This window comes from Fusarium graminearum, chromosome 1 (assembly GCF_000240135.3).
Source record: "Fusarium graminearum PH-1 chromosome 1, whole genome shotgun sequence".
NCBI lineage: Eukaryota > Fungi > Ascomycota > Sordariomycetes > Hypocreales > Nectriaceae > Fusarium > Fusarium graminearum.
The window spans coordinates 9,372,587-9,388,724 of NC_026474.1; the positions used below are offsets into that span (position 1 = coordinate 9,372,587).

The window sequence follows — 16,138 nt, forward strand, 5'->3', positions numbered from 1 at the left end:
TGTAGATCGAGGGCGGACGCTAGGCAACCTTTCCTATATCCGTCCGTACATCGTATACATACAACCATAGTTCAGCTGACAAAGAAAGTCGCTATGCAGGAGGCTCCAGCATTTGCTTCATAAAGTATGTATGCTTTTCGGGACGTCTTGGATCCGAGGGTAACCCTTGCTCGCGACTCCTTCTCCTATTAGAGATTAAACGACAAGTCAGTTATTTACAGGGCAGAAAGTGCGTGCCCCTATTTTTCTGCCGTCCAATGTCATCGACTAAGAGAAACGCTGCTGATCTCTGTTGCAATATCCGTAAGAACGGGAACCTTTTTCTCTTCCCGCTCGAGACCCGTCTACACCAAAGCCGGTGTTTTACCACAGATTTGAACCTCTGGTTTTCCCTTCATCACCTGAGAAAATATCCGTGCCAATAGCCAGACTGTTCTCAGGTGTAGTGGGCACAGAAATATGCTATCCCCCTTTGAACATTGTTTCCGAATTTCCCTGTTTTAGCGCGACCAATTCCATGCTGAATCACCTGTGAGTTTGGAGACGCTAATGCAGTGCTTTAGTAGTGTTGGTGGTTGAGATGATGTATCGTAGAGAATGGTTTGGGCTTAATATTGAGGACACTCTCGGGATATTTTGACAAGTCACAAGCTAAACGTCTAGTCGTTGCTTATTCTATGTACCTAGCTGAAGGTGGTCGTTTGAGGCTGAGAACAATACTCAAGGATGAACCTCGGATATGTGAATTGTTAAGAACCAGTTCCCCTATCATCATCGTGTGATGTGGGATGGTGTGATATGATGTTGAGCGGTCCCTGCAACCGTCAACGGAAATGAGTGGGTTAGCCAGGGTAAAAGAGAGGAACTCCTGGAGGTTGAGCAAGGGTCATCAGCCAGGTTTCCACGTTCTGGGAAGTGGAAGCCAATGAAAAGAATGGCGCCGTAGTCGAGGTGGACGGGTAAGAGATGAGCACGAGCAGCCCTTGTTAGAGAATGGGGATAGGTCTTTGGTGTTTTCGTTTGAGACTCAGGTACTGAGTTGAAAAAGCACCTTTTTTCTCAACATCCGATGACCAAGACGACGGATGAGGATTAGTATGTGGTCGTAGAACTTCCTTGTTCACTGAACAGGCCCACCATTTGCCACGATCGAGTCAAGTTGCTCTGTACCCTGTGGATATCACTGGAATTTCTCTTCGGGAAATTCGGAGGCAGCTCGTCGTCTTGCTTCGGTTTCTGCTTCTTGATCCTCTTAAACCTGAGCCCGTGCGTTGTGTTGTTTGGACAAGTATTCGTAAGAAATTAGGGGTCACCAAAATGAGCCCACGGCACAGCCTTGTACAAGCGACTACTCTGTGCTCTGTATAGTACAGTACGAAGCGGCGTCATGCCAGGACTAGCACATGTCGATCACTTATTCTGCGATGTTTTGCCAGCTCGATTCGAGTCAGTGGATGGGCGCCGTATAGCCAATTTCAGCCCAGCCAGGCAAGCTGCGTACCGTCAATGTCTGAGTCTGAGTCTGAGTCTGAGCCTGACATTGAGTTTCTACCTAGAGCAGTCTGCCCGGCCTTGAACAACATGGCAATCGGAGCACGGACTATTGATGTTTACTAGAAGTCTATTTTCAATCAAGAAGATAAAAGACAGCTAACCAGCTTGGCTGGCAACTATCATAGGTACCAACCAAATACAGATGGAATCGTCGAGTGAGTTGTTATGTCGCACTGCGTGTACAGAGTAGAGAGCCCTGCACATCAGTTAGTTGTAAGTTGCAACTGCTGATGACAAGCCTCATCTCATGCACGGTACTTACTGTACCGCTCTTGAGGTTCACTGCTACGCTACAATTACCAGCATCGGCATCCGCAGCTAGCATCCACTCACACCTCGTGGTATTAAATGGGGCCTGGACTGCTAACTACAATCGTTAGCAATGTTTCCTACGCAATATGTAACTGAGTGGAGGTCTTACAATCGCGGATGGCCTTCCAGAGTTGTATTGCATCGAAGGATGGAGACGAAAAAGAAAAGAAAGAAGAAAAACGAAAAAGCAAAGAGAACCCTTGTGTAAGTGCTGAGCCACTCGTTGACATAATTGCATCTATTGACGGTTCCGAATAGCGAGTACATTACCTACCCGTCATCAACCCTCAAGGGTTCGTGTTTCAAGGGGCTTTTAGGTGACTTTAGTCCGTTGATGGAGACGAGGATAAACCTTGAAAGAAAATGCTTGAAAGGCATGGAGGACGAACCATCAAAAGTGCATTAACTGTGGATGTATTCAGTATATCTCCTGACACGATTTGATTCTCAAACAGTGTATTGCCTCGGTACCTACCGAGGCAGGTGCGAATGCGAGCCAAGATGGAAGTTTTTTTTAACATCCATAGTATCGCCGGGAACGGACGGTATGCTTTAGGTAGGAACGCCACGGCACGCGGCACTTCAATTGGTGCAGTAGCTTCCTTCCGCCTGTCAAGAGATCCACTCTCACCTTAATGAGTTGAAAGTAGGTACCTACCTAGAGAGGTACGCTCCAAAGGGGCGACTCCACTGCCAAAAAAACCTTAGCTTGCAGGGCCCTAGGCAGGCTCAAGGGAAAAGAAAGAAAGCGCGGATACTTAGAGGCAACTTTACGAAGAACAGAGCAGCTAATGCTGGTGCTGGTGCTGGTGCTGTAAGAGAAGAAAAGGTTGCCAGCTACATGCATCTGTTGCACTGTGCCGTTGCCATGCTTGCCGTCCCTGTCTTAGGTACTACCTATGTAACCTACTTGATTTATGACGGGACGATGTGGAAAGTGAGGTAACTTCTCTATTTTTGCCTACCTTGGGTAGGCGTGCTAGTTTAGGTAGGATGTGATCCATGGATGCTAGATGGATGTCAATACACAATTAAATGACCCGTCTCTAGTTCCCTGTCTCAAACCCGCTTGGCTTGCTCGCTTTATCCTATCCTATCCCAACCCATCCCGTCCAGTGCCGTCTTTGTCCTGCCATCGTTCCTTTTGCCCCCACACCCTCTCTGTATATTTACTTTACTTGAACCAACACGCCCGGAGAGAATAAGCTCCTCCTCTTCTTCCGTTCTTGTTTGCTATTCAACGGGAATAGGAAATTTTTTGGCTTCGTCTTGCGTCACCTAGCTAGCCCTACTGGTTTTGCCGATCCGTCAAGACATTGTCTCAAACGCCATCCTAACCGAACCCTCGATCGAATACGTGACTCGACCGGGTATCCCGCTGTTCTCGCGACCTCGTCTTGCAACTCCGTCTCCTAATCCTACGATACCCAGCTTGAGGCCTTGACTTTGGTCAACTCCGGCCCTTGCATCACAGCTCCAACTCTACTATCATATATACATAGCCTTACGCGCTTACGACCCCGATTTGCGCTCCTGTTCAGTCGAAACCATCTTTTCTGTTGTCTCGCATTCGCTCCAACCAGACCAGTCGCTTCAACAACACACAATGTGCTTCGGAAACCGAGACAAAGGCGATCGCGGCCTTGCGAGATCCCGCGAGATCGAGAAGCAACTCCGTCAAGATGAAAAGAGACTATCAAAGGAGGTTAAGCTCCTCCTACTGGGTAGGAACCGTCACATCGCGCGCTGAGACGAACCGAGACTGACATGCTGCGTGCGCTCAACAGGTGCTGGAGAATCTGGAAAGTCTACTGTCCTCAAGCAGATGAAGCTCATCTACTCCCAAGGCTTCACCAAAAACGAGAAGCTAGAATGGAAGCCCGTGATTTTCAACAACATTATTCAATCTTTCAAGATTATTGCTGAGGCAATGGGCGAGCATGACCTTCATTTCGACAGTCCCGACAACGAGGTAAGCCGATTCCGCTTGACTTTGGCAGCCATCGCAGGAACACCACCACTTCTGCTGGCGACTCAATCGGTCCGTTGACATCCACGGCGACTGACAATTGTTACAGAAATACATGGCTCATATCCTTGTCGACCACGAGATTAGCCCACACGATCCGATGCCCGCTGATTATCTCGCGCCCGTCAAGGCGCTATGGGTCGACAGTGGTGTCCGGACGGCCATTGGAATGGGAAATGAATATGCGCTACATGACAACCTCACCTAGTACGTATTACACCACCACAGCTGAACTGAAACGTGTGTAACAATGCGCTGACATGCTCGGAAGCTTTATTGAGGATATTGACAGACTCTGGGGAGAAGACTATGTTCCAGATGATCAAGATCTTCTCCGATCTCGACTACGTACAACTGGTATCACAGAGACCATTTTCGACCTCGGCCAGTTGACCTACCGTATGTTTGATGTTGGTGGTCAGCGATCAGAGCGAAAGAAGTGGATTCACTGCTTCGAGAACGTAAACTGCCTGTTGTTCTTGGTCGCAATTAGTGGTTATGACCAGTGCTTGGTCGAGGACAAGGATGGGGTCAGTACTTCACAAACTTGGGCATATCACGGATCACTAACAACTATGCAGAACCAAATGAACGAGGCGCTCATGCTCTGGGAATCAATTGCCAATTCCCATTGGTTTGCCAGATCTGCACTTATCCTGTTCCTCAACAAGATGGACCTCTTCAAGGAGAAGCTTCCCAAGAGCCCCATCTCAAACCACGGTTTTACTGATTACCATGGCCCGAAGGACGATTACAAGGCGGCCAGCAAATACTTCCTCGATAAGTTCAAAGCCCTGAACCGAAACACCGAAAAGGAAATCTATGGCCATTTCACCAACGCCACCGATACAAATCTGCTCAAAATCACCATGGCCTCTGTCCAGGACATGATTATCCAGCGTAATCTCAAGCAACTCATCTTATAATAAACCCCGGTCTTCGAATTGCGAGTTTATGTGCACAAGTATTCGACATTTCTCAAAATATATACGGATATACGGCGTTTGGACATTTCTGGGGCGATATCAGGTCACTTACACTTCCGCAAGATGACAGCAGCATTCTGGTAGAGGTGGGCCGGCACGATTGGTGTAGGCCTGTTCCACCACCATCTGTTCTGGAATACACTTACGCCAGCTCCCTCCCTCTGGCAGGCGACGTGCGTGCGTATTGTGCATGGGCATTCCACAGCCCACTTACGTATCTGCCCAAATCGCTTGAACCCCTACTCGGTTGCTGCAAAACTGGAAACGTCGCCTGCAGGCGGGGCTGAAAACATGTCGGGAAAGCTCCGCGGTCATCAGTGCACAAAAAAGTATTCGTGACGAGTCATGGGTTTTCAGAGTCACAAGGCGCATATTGGAGCAGAAGTGGAACAAGAGAGGACCGAGCGGCAGACTGATTTTTTTTTATTGCATTGCATTGCATGATACCTAAGGCGTACCAGTGTGTTGTTTTGGTTTCTTTTTAGTTGATTGCTAAGAAGAATTAAAAAAGGGTACGGCGGCTAACCATTCGCTTTTCCTTTCTTTTTAGTGCTCATAACGAGACACGATGTAAAACAACGAGGGACTGGTTATGTAAATATATAGAGCAAGATACATATATAATATGACACTCGAATTGAACCATCCACACATGCCATGATTGCACACGTAATGGGTGTTGCGCATCAGCAGCCCGCGGCCAAGGCCCATGCTTCGCTTCGATTCGCCTCCCTTCGCCTCGCTTCCGTTGCAGAAGCAGAGCTTTGACGATGGCTACAGCCCAGTGGCCACATGGCTGCTTGGGCCATGTGTTGTATGAGGACGGTAGGCATCGGGTTCGTTCGTTCGCTCGCTCGCTTACAAGACTAGTAGAAATCTTGCACTGGTCTGCTTGATGCTCATGAACACACAACGAAACTGCAAAAGCCTACAGAGTACAGAGGAGAGCGGATTGCTATTACCTGCCAAGTTTCGATCTACAGAGCTTTGTTATCAGTCATCTCGGCACTTGAAGTAGTTTCAAATATAGTGTCCGTAGTCCCTTTCTTGATCATCCCTAGTGGACGATCGACATGTGGTCATATCAAATACTTGTTTCCTTAGCAAGACCTTGTTGGTTAACAAGTGGTAGTGAAAGTTACTAACAAATCGAATAGTCAATAATGGCTTGATCTTCTAGCTCTCGAGGAAAGGCTGGGCTTTGCCAATACACACACTCACTTGGAACATACAAGACTACTAAGGCAGAGATTCGGTGGCTACCTATAGTGCGGTCTCCAATAAACAGTCCTCATGAACTATACCGATGGCAGTTATAGATCTCTAGATCGGGTGACCAGAATAATATAGTAATTAATAAACGTTATTAATGGCGTGAACTATATCTAAATCAGATCTGATAATATCTATACCACGTTTCTAGAGGCGGGTCTGGACTGTGTAATTCATCAACTATGATTGGCTCGCCTTCGATCCAGTATATCAGGGTCTACATTTTGATATAACTCCTAGACTGCCGACTGATACAAGGAGAAATATAGAGTCAGATATAGCGCTTAAAGGCAGCGTATCAAGAGGCTTTTCGTGGGTTTGATTGATACACATATTTCACATCAATTGACTGTATTCAATGCCTCCAAACTGAGTCTACGCACCACAGTTAAAGCTACAACAAGAAAGGAAGAGAATCTGAAACTTGAATAGTATTCATTCCCAGTGCAAACCAATTTTACAGTTTGCAGGAGGAAATCAAATCCGAAGATACATGATATCTATTGCAACACAATTATTTGTGTTGGCCGCAGGCAGGTTCAGTACAGTGCCATTATGTACCGCTTATTTTGTCCCCCGCGTTTTTACACCTCCAGCAACGACTTTTTATTCCCCCCACATTAACGTTCTCTCTCTCTTACACAACCACAAGACGCAGAGTATATGTACCGTCGTCTCTTTGCTACAATGGCCGAATCAGCAGCTAAGCGCGTCAAGACCTCGGGCAACGGCCCCCTCATTGGTACTCACAGCGGCCACTTCCACGCTGATGAGGCCCTCGCCGTCCACATGCTCCGTCGGCTTCCTACATACCGCGACGCCGACCTCGTCCGTACCCGCGACCCTGCTGTCCTAGCTACCTGCCACACCGTCGTCGATGTCGGTGGAGAGTATGATGCTGAGAAGCGCCGCTTCGACCACCACCAGCGAGGCTTCAACACCACCTTCCCTGGCCGCCCAACAAAGCTTTCTAGTGCAGGTCTGGTCTTCCTGCACTTTGGCCGTGCCATCGTTGCTGAGCGCCTCGGACTGTCTGAGGATTCCCCCGATGTCGATTTGATCTACAAGAAGCTGTACGAGAACTTTGTTGAGGCCCTTGATGCCCACGACAACGGTATCTCTGTCTACGACCCCGCTGCCATTGCCGCTGCTGGCATTGAGAAGCGTTTCAGCGAGGGTGCCTTCGGTCTCGGTGCCGTTGTCGGACGTCTGAACCCCAAGTGGAACGACCCAACTCCCTCCGACCCTGCTGAGGCTCAGGCTGCTGAGGATGCCAAGTTCAACGAGGCCAGCAGCCGCATTGGTCAGGAGTTCGACCGCGATCTCGACAACTATGCCGCTTCGTGGCTACCTGCCCGCACCATTGTCCAGGAGGCATTCAACAAGCGCAAACAATACGATGAGCAGGGCCGCATCCTAATTCTCGAAGGCCAGTCTGTCCCCTGGAAGGACCACCTGTACACTCTCGAGGATGGTACCCCCTCCGTCATCTACGTTCTGTACGCCGAGAAGCCTGAGCCTGGTGCCAAGTGGCGCATCCAGTGCGTGCCCGAGAGCAAGGACTCCTTTACGAGCCGAAAGCCGCTCCCTGAGGCTTGGAGAGGCTTCAGGGATGCTGAGCTTGATGGCATCAGCGGCATTCCTGGCTGCGTGTTTGTCCACGCGGCTGGCTTCATCGGTGGAAACAAGACCTTTGAGGGTGCCAAGGAGATGGCGACCAAGGCCCTTGAGGGTTAAATTACAAGCTACACAGTCCAAATGGTATCTGGACATTTGGTCACCCCTACAAGGCCATAAACGGATGATGGGTCTGAGGAATACTACATGTGAACATGAAGAAAAAAAAGGAAATAGAGAGGCTGTTTCGGAAAATAAAGCAGGTAACTAAAATACCAAATGAACATGATGACTCTGCGCGGAGAGGGCGATGTTTCTCCCATCTTCCCGCTATCAAACAACCTAGCCTAGCTGATGATTTCAGACTGAGATATGTTCCCTTTGTGCGTGCGAACCAGATTGTCTGCCAATTCCCAAACGCCAACTGTGCGATACTCGTAAGTCGTCAAAACTGATATCGCAATCCACTATAAGCCCACGCACGAGACTTCGTACAAACCACCATTTCGTGTTGTGCATGATAAAAAAAAACAATGATGAAAAAAAGACTATTCCGTTGTTCCTATTGAAGCCGCGTATTTCTTCGCTTGTTATTACGAATGTTCTCTATCTTCGGATGGGGATGCCCTCGCCGCCGGCGGCAACAGGCTCAGGTGCAGCAGCTGCGTCTGCACCCTGGGGCTTGTCAACATTGTCTCCCTGAGTCTCGTCGACGCTGGTCTCGCTCTTGAGGAAGCTGCTCTCCTTGATAGGGCTACCGGCCTGGATGCCGGGGACGGAGCCGTGGTGCTTGGGGACGTTGGTTCCGGAGCCGTTCACCGGGGATGACAGGTGGGGAATGTTCTCGGGGAGAGGATGCTGAGAGCCGACGGCACCAGCGTCAACACCATCACCCTTGCCGGCCTTGGACATGGCATAGTCACCCGAGTCGAAATACTTGCGGTCCTTGAGATGCTTTGCGAAGTGGTCGGATCGAGAGGGCAGCTTGCCGTAGAGACGGAAGAGACGCTGTTCCTCGGGAGTGAGTGACTATAACGCAAGGGAGCATGTCGTTAGCAAAAGAGTCGAAGAATGCTTATAGGTGATATCGATGCAGAGGTTGTGGTGAGTGAACGGCATTGACGGGCGAGTTTTGAGTGTATGCTATCGCGGGCATTGAGTCATGAATAGAGGGGAGCTTGAGTCTTGTGAGGTTGCTTGTTTCCTGAGGGCAGCTTACCTTGACGTCGACCTTGTTCTTCTGGTGAGGGTTCATGGCGAAGGTGATTTGTGCTGGAACGCTGGCGTTGTAGTTGAAGGACAAGGAATTGCAGTCCTGCTCTCTTTTGTCGATATGGTGCAGTGCAGTGCAAAGCGGTACGGGTACGGTCAAGCGTCGTTTTGAAGGGATCAAGTCTGAGACTGGCGGGGGGATTTGTTGGAGGAGCCACAGGGTCGCAGGCCGTGGTAGGGGATCGTGCCTGATTGGGGGGCCGAAGAGCAGTTGGGTATGATGTAGCTGAGAGCCTGAGAGGTCTATTCCGTAGTGGGGTTACATGGATATACTTAGCAGCTCAGGTAGATGGTTGGCTGGCTTTGGGTGGTTGCTGGCAGATCCAGAGCTGGCTGGTGTGCTGTATGAGGATAGCGGGGTTAGGCCTAGTTGAATAACACGTCATAAGTACATGGGCCGAAACCCACGTATGGCGTGTCTATCTCTCCATATCTCGTCCAATATCTATCTACTGGATGGCAGCGTTTTGTCTAGGAAGCAGTAGTATGTTGTGCAGAGCCTCGTACCCAGTTGTTACTAATTTTCAAGTTCATCTTGTCGCTTTCACGTGTGCATTGCATATTGTGGGTTGGTCTTACTGAACCTCATCGTCACTTATTGCAACGCCCAGTATCAACGTTTGATATGCTGCCACGGTGCGTCGTACATGAACTGTATGGATGACAACAACACTGAATCAACGGCTTGAACTATACTGTGCCAAACATCACGCATGAGGGGGAGAGCAATAGCAATGCAGACACACTCGTCGCATTGATTATGTCTGTTACCCGAGACTTGTGCTGATCTGTGCTGTATCTTCTATTCAAGCACCACAGAAGTACCGAATCAGAGAAATTGGAAGCCCAAAACAGTCCGACCGCAAGACCTTGTTTATCTGCTCTGCTAAGAGGCTATCCATACAGTGTTCAACAAGATCGTCAGGGACTGGTTTGTCCCCCTGATGCGATGCATTGAAATCAACATCCATTGGCACCCAGCGCATAGTCGTCAAGTACCAGGGTCCTCCCAGAGAGCCACAATTGGGCATTTGGACTCGACATAGCGGCACTAACAGGTCTGCCGTGCCTAGGAAGCTATCTCTATCCATTGACAGAGCATGAAAATGCTAAGTAAGCTTGGATGATATCGAGGGTATCGGTGGGGCTTGCTGTTATGGGTAAGAGGGTGTCTGGCCGGGTGAGCTTGATGGGATTCTGACGTTTGTTAGAGTGTCGTAGCTTCACACCTCTCTTCTCTTACTTATCTCCCTTTCTCCATTAGCATTGGAACGACGACTGAAAGATTGTTGTAAAGGAGTGTGTGGTTGACTGGCTGGCTTGGTTCACCTCGATAAACACATGAAATGCGGCTTGAGCTAGGGGTACATCGCTCACATGGCATACTCTCTAGTGCCATGGACCATCCCATCGAGCTAGGAACGGAAGCCAATACTGCAAACACCAGAGCCGGCATTCTGTCTCCGGGCATGCTCTACGATATTGCGCTGTCTTTGTGTTGTTGCTGGAGTCGATTTTCCTTATTGCCCAGTCATGTCGTCATGATGTATTCGGTATCATCAATGTTACACCTTTCCCTGAGATACGTACCGAGATATTGTGTCATAGCGACTTGTTATTTTCTTGCTTCGGCCAGTACCACAACGTCGATCTCTCGATCCAAGGGAATATCAATGAGGCGCGCGGCACGCCTCTTGGATCCTGAGCTGTGAAATCCGCACGGATTCTAGCTAGTGATAGCCTGGTATGCAATAGAGTTCGGCTTGCTGGCTCGGCCGGAAGCTTGATAGCCCCCCGCAGCCGAAGCGGCTGCTAATGCAGAGATGCGTTACAGTCCTGTAAGAGTGCATCAAGCTCGTGGTGGCTTGTGGCAGACTGTCCTGGCTGTTACTTGAAAGTTTGGAGGGCATCAATATCGGTGCCAGTGCATCATTTCATCGGCAGTTGATAAGAGCGACATTGTTGGAGCACGACACTCGTCGAACGTAAGAAGAAACCAGGCCGTCTCTAATTCAGTTTGAACACTGATAACAAAGTCTCACGCCGATTGAGAGCGATATTTCGCTAGACTAGCTGTTTAGCATGGAAAGCTAACTTTTACCAGCTATGCTAGAGGACTGCGCTCCATTCCATAACGTTGGTGCAGCAAGTCCTAAAGATGAGAATTCCCATGATTGTCAAGCATGCAGAATCAGGAGACCGATGGTCTGGTAAGTCAGCCACTCGTGGTGATATATGAGGTAAATCGAGGATGTTGGGTGATATAGCAGATTTGTTGCATGATGCAAAATCGTACTGTCGAGTGCCATACCAATCAAATACCTTGCCCACGCTTTCCGCATACCAGTTCTACCTTGTTGGTTACACACATACAGCTGGGTAGTGCCGCGTGACTCGTGAAATAGCTCTAGCCGGTTGGCTCTCTGGTACCACATCTCAAAGAGGAGAGATCTAGACCTCTGTGGGAAGAAATGATTGCCAATGAAATATCCTGGACGTGTAGGATCCGGGGTAAACTATTTCCCTGCACCCGGCCTGCTGACCCAGCCGACTTGGTATGCAGTTACTGTTGATCTTGTGTGAGTTGAAACAAGCTCACATCGGACTTGAGGGATCGACCAAGTACAACAAGGCAATTCAACACGACGGACATGATTCGGATATGTTTGTTCTGGAATGAATTAATGGATAGATGACGGCATTGAATTGGAGTCTGGTAAAATCCAATCGGCTACTATAAGTGGGATGTGGCGGCGGCAAGGTAAGAACTCTGGGGAAACGAAATGCATGTTTCATATGGTTCTTCTTCCATTCTGGAATATACGATGGAACAACAATGGAGTAGGTTCATGCATGTATAGTGTTGGCGGCACGTTTAAGCTTACTGTGGTCTTTGTGTCAATGCCTTGGAAGTTCCTGGATCCTTTGTAACTTGTGTACACAATTGTCTTGACTGTTCACAGCTGCAGAATTGCCGGATAGTCTAACGTCGTGGCCTGTGGGTTTACGTACGATCAGCTGCATTAAGGAACCGATTGCTTAGCAATTTGGAGATGCTATTGTAAGCATAACGGCTTTCGGTTACACGGAGTTGTTCTGGCGTCGGACTTGAAGTGGCAGGGCTGGCTTGTACAATATTGACATGAGATTTATAAGGCAATAATACATAGCTAGAAGATGCTTCAGAAGTGAATTGGATTGGTATAATTGTTATAGAATAGGTATGTGATGGCGATATATTGAAAAGATGGACAAATCGCATTACATGTCTGATGGTCACCCTTCTACCCTGGACCTTTAAACCGCTCAAGATTGCCGGCTTTGGTCCGGTCACTTGCACCCATTACAGTTAGCGTGCGATGGCACCATCTGGCCCTTGTCCGATTTGATATTTTTCAGTCGATTTCTAAGCAGAAAATGCGCTCCGCTTTGCGATGCGATGCGATACAAGAGCCATGAGAGGATGAAAGGAGAGAGAGTTTGACAAAGTAGAAAGTGAAATCAGATGATAAGAACATAACTAAAAACTACTTGTCTACTTGTTTCCACTTGAAGATCCACTGTAGACCCCCAAGATAGGACTGGAACTGGTCTTCTTCGGCGCTTTTCTTTACTTTGACAACTGACAACCCCGCGGAATTGGACTTGAATCTCGGCTCTGTCTCTGGCAAACACGACAAGAAGAAATAGGTCGATAGTACGGTACGGTACGGGGGATGGTTTATTAAGCTTTTCCTTCCTAAAGTAGGTACTCTTCTTCTTTAATTTGCGGAGGCAGTCACTCTTCCATCGTCTCCTTCCCCTACTGATCGACACGGACCGTTACTCTTTTGCATTTTGACGTTTGACGTTGAAGGCTTTCTTTCCTTTCTTTTTTTGTCAACACCTTTCGGGTCGTCGCTCGACTTTTATCATTACTATTGTCGACGATTGATCAACTGGTCTTTGCCTTTCTTCTTCTTCTTCTTTCCCTGCGAGAAAAAAGAACATTGGAATACCACTGACTGATAAGAATACTCCTCATCTGGTTATCTCAAAGTTCCCAATCAAAACAGAAAAAAAAAACAGTTCTTTGCTCTCTGACAATAAACCCCGAGACTCCGACATCCATCGTGGGGAAGCATATCTTTGGACAGGAAAAAAAAAGGACGACTTTTATTTTATTACGCCTATTTAGCGCCCACCTGCCGATTTCGCCTTTACTAAAACATTAGTTATATACCTCGGAACCGAATTGTCATACATTATATTCCGTCGAGGCACAGTCTTTGACCCGGACCAAAGACTCTCATCGTTTTACCCCAATCTCTCACCTCATCTCATTAACCGGATTTCGTCATTTTGAGCAAATCTTTCCGAGTATCTGCCTTCCGATTAAACCAAGGCCGCCGCGGTTAAGCGACTCTCTAGGCTTTGGATCCGAAAATTCTATCTTCATCCTCCTTTCAAATCTCACTCTTTCTCTCATCATGGGCCTCTTGTAAGTCTTGATCACATGCATGGCAATATTGCTCATAAGAGAATAAATACACTGACATGATTTAACCTCAGGGCTTTGGGAACGGCCCTCGACTGGCCTGACGCCAAAAAGCGTGCCCCTCAAGTTAGAGAATGGGGTATCAAGGTAAGTCAAGTCAATCACTCTCTTCAACTCTTATACACTATGCGCCAATAGTTGTATAGGTAGTGATGCATCATGCCACAGGTTGCTGATTGTCCCCTGTGCGTTTAGCAACTGTTGGAGATATGGAACAAAGCCAAGGGTAAAGAGCGCGATGCTCTTCTCTGGGGTGATGAGGTCGAATATCTTGTTGTAGTTTACTCCGAGGACAACAAGCGAGTGCTGCTGTCTCTCCGTCAGGCACAGATTCTTGAAGCATTGGCCGCAGACAAAGACCTCAAGAAGCAAGGCGGTTGCGTCCCGGAACTTCAAGAGCCGACCACAACTGAAAAGAAGACGTAAGTTGAGAACTGTCTCATGCTTAAGATACCCCCGCTGATCATTGTACAGGGAAAGAACTATTCCTGTTTTCCATCCCGAGTTTGGTCGCTTCATGTTGGAAGCCACTCCCGGCAAGCCTTGGGGCATCGGCTTCAAGGAACTTCTCGACGTGGAACCTGATATGAAGCTGAGGAGGAAGATTGCCAAGGAGCACATGCTCTCCACAGAGTATCCCATCACACTGACTACTTACCCCCAGATCGGCGTGCCTGGACAGTTCACCGATCCCTATTTCCCACCTTCAGGACCCCGTCTCCGCTCTCAGTTTGTCCCCGATGAGATCGCCAACCCCCATATCAGATTCCCAACTCTAGCAGCCAACATTCGTTCTCGGCGAGGCCGCAAGGTTCAGGTTAATGTTCCCATCTTTCACGACAAGAACACACCAAAACCCTGGAAGGATCCCACTGTGAACCTTGCCAAGTATGACTGGCCCGAAGACGACGATGTGCGGAATGGAGCTGCCCCTGACGACTTTATCCACATGGACGCCATGGCTTTCGGAATGGGCAGTTGTTGTCTCCAGATCACCTTCCAGGCTAAGAATATCACCGAAGGACGAATGCTATACGACCAACTGAGTCCTCTTGGTCCCATTATGCTGGCATTGACCGCCGCGACACCCGTCTATAAGGGCTTTGTTGCCAACACAGACGTGCGATGGAACCAGATTAGCCGCGCTGTTGACTGTCGAACACCAGAAGAGTTGGGAGAAAAGGTATGTGTTGATCTTGCACTTGCGAACTCAAAGACCGTTGCTCACACTTAGACAGCCTCTTACAGAAGGTGTCAGGAGAATACCAAAGTCGCGGTATGCATCCAACTCGACATATATCGCCATCGATCCACGATTGAGAAATGAATACCTCGATCCAGATCTGGTGTACGACTCGGACATCAAACGCCAACTCCTTGAAGGCGGCATGGATGATCGCTTGGCCACCCATTTCGCTCATCTCTTCATCCGTGATCCTATTGTTGTCTTTGAGGAGGATCTCCAAGAGTTGGATCTCAACAAGACGGACCATTTCGAGAACATCCAGTCAACCAACTGGCAGCATATGCGATTTAAGCCACCACCTGCTGACAACAGCATCGGCTGGCGAGTCGAGTTCCGCTCTATGGAGATCCAGATCACAGACTTTGAGAATGCCGCATTCTCGGTGTTTATGGTCCTAGTCACGCGTGCAATTCTGTCGTTTGACCTGAACTTTTACATCCCCATCAAGAAGGTCGACGAAAACATGGAGCGTGCGCACGAGGTGGATGCCGTCTTGAAGGAGAAGTTTTACTTCCGACGTAACCCTTTCCCCAGCCGCCCCTCCAGAGCAAACACCACGTTCGGTGACGATAGTCGACCCGGATCAGCTCATCCTAGTCGACCCCCATCCCCTGGTGGTCCCGTAGAGCACGAGTTTGAGGAAATGACCGTCAATGATATCATCAACGGATCTGAGTCGGGCGAGTTTCCTGGCCTGATCCCCATCGTCGAGAGCTACCTCGATAGCGTGAACGTCGATGTTTCGACTAGATGCCACCTGTCCACATACCTCGACCTGATCTCCAAGCGAGCGCGAGGAGATCTTGACACCACAGCCCGATGGATCCGCAACTTTATTGATATACACCCCAAATACAACCATGACAGTGTAGTCAATGACGAGATCAACCATGATCTTATCGGCGCCGTCATTGCCATCGGTGAGCGAGAGACGGCCGGCCGCAACTTTGCGGGACTCGGCATTCACGGTCTCGAACGATTGCTCAATGGTTTCCGAGGAGGTTGCGGCGGCGGATCAAGCAACGGCTCAAACGGGAACTCACACGCGGCAGAGACAGAAACTGTCAACGGCTCCCTTAAACGAAAGAGCGAGTGGATCGATGGCCAAGAAGTGATGGCATCGTGAAACAAAACAAAACAAAACAAAATTGCACTTGGGTCGGAGTTTTTGGTCCTATTTTCTGTTATATGTTTTCTATCTTTGATCATAATGAATGTACTTAGACAGAGTTGACGTGAAGCTCGACGAATAGGTCTCAGGATATGCCAATACTGCACTGTCTTGGCCCTTTGGCGGGCGCGATTGAGACACG

The 16,138-nt window shown here is 48.7% G+C and overlaps 6 protein-coding genes across 6 annotated transcripts; 4 read left to right on the forward strand and 2 right to left on the reverse strand.

The window, feature by feature from the left end:
- Positions 1–1,936: 1,936 nt before the first annotated feature.
- On the forward strand, positions 1,937–2,812 carry FGSG_13677 (uncharacterized protein; the record flags this gene model as incomplete). Its single annotated transcript, XM_011320597.1, has 5 exons — positions 1,937–2,070; positions 2,125–2,263; positions 2,322–2,349; positions 2,517–2,532; positions 2,575–2,812. 5 exons carry the CDS (start codon positions 1,937–1,939, stop codon positions 2,810–2,812), a joined length of 555 nt encoding a protein of 184 aa, XP_011318899.1.
- Positions 2,813–2,991: 179 nt separating this feature from the next.
- FGSG_09988 (guanine nucleotide-binding protein alpha-2 subunit) lies at positions 2,992–5,386 on the forward strand. The gene is made up of 5 exons (XM_011320598.1): positions 2,992–3,590; positions 3,654–3,838; positions 3,945–4,102; positions 4,167–4,425; positions 4,477–5,386. The coding sequence occupies exons 1-5, from the start codon at positions 3,473–3,475 to the stop codon at positions 4,819–4,821; spliced, it is 1,065 nt and encodes a 354-aa protein (XP_011318900.1). The 5' UTR covers positions 2,992–3,472; the 3' UTR covers positions 4,822–5,386.
- A 1,421-nt stretch (positions 5,387–6,807) lies between these two features.
- Positions 6,808–9,231, reverse strand: FGSG_09990 (uncharacterized protein). The gene is made up of 2 exons (XM_011320600.1): positions 8,990–9,231; positions 6,808–8,799 (listed from the first exon to the last, which is right to left on the reverse strand). Exons 1-2 carry the CDS (start codon positions 9,023–9,025, stop codon positions 8,377–8,379), a joined length of 459 nt encoding a protein of 152 aa, XP_011318902.1. The 5' UTR covers positions 9,026–9,231; the 3' UTR covers positions 6,808–8,376.
- Positions 6,841–7,890, forward strand: FGSG_09989 (MYG1 protein; the record flags this gene model as incomplete). The annotated part of the gene is made up of 1 exon (XM_011320599.1): positions 6,841–7,890. The coding sequence occupies one exon, from the start codon at positions 6,841–6,843 to the stop codon at positions 7,888–7,890; it is 1,050 nt and encodes a 349-aa protein (XP_011318901.1).
- A 2,709-nt stretch (positions 9,232–11,940) lies between the features above and the next one.
- On the reverse strand, positions 11,941–12,304 carry FGSG_13678 (uncharacterized protein; the record flags this gene model as incomplete). The annotated part of the gene is given in 2 exon segments (XM_011320601.1): positions 11,941–12,038; positions 12,055–12,304. The coding sequence occupies 2 exon segments, from the start codon at positions 12,302–12,304 to the stop codon at positions 11,941–11,943; spliced, it is 348 nt and encodes a 115-aa protein (XP_011318903.1).
- Positions 12,305–13,511: 1,207 nt separating this feature from the next.
- FGSG_09991 (glutamate-cysteine ligase) lies at positions 13,512–15,951 on the forward strand (the record flags this gene model as incomplete). Its single annotated transcript, XM_011320602.1, has 5 exons — positions 13,512–13,522; positions 13,594–13,666; positions 13,775–14,001; positions 14,054–14,762; positions 14,818–15,951. 5 exons carry the CDS (start codon positions 13,512–13,514, stop codon positions 15,949–15,951), a joined length of 2,154 nt encoding a protein of 717 aa, XP_011318904.1.
- Between the last annotated feature and the right edge of the window lie 187 nt (positions 15,952–16,138).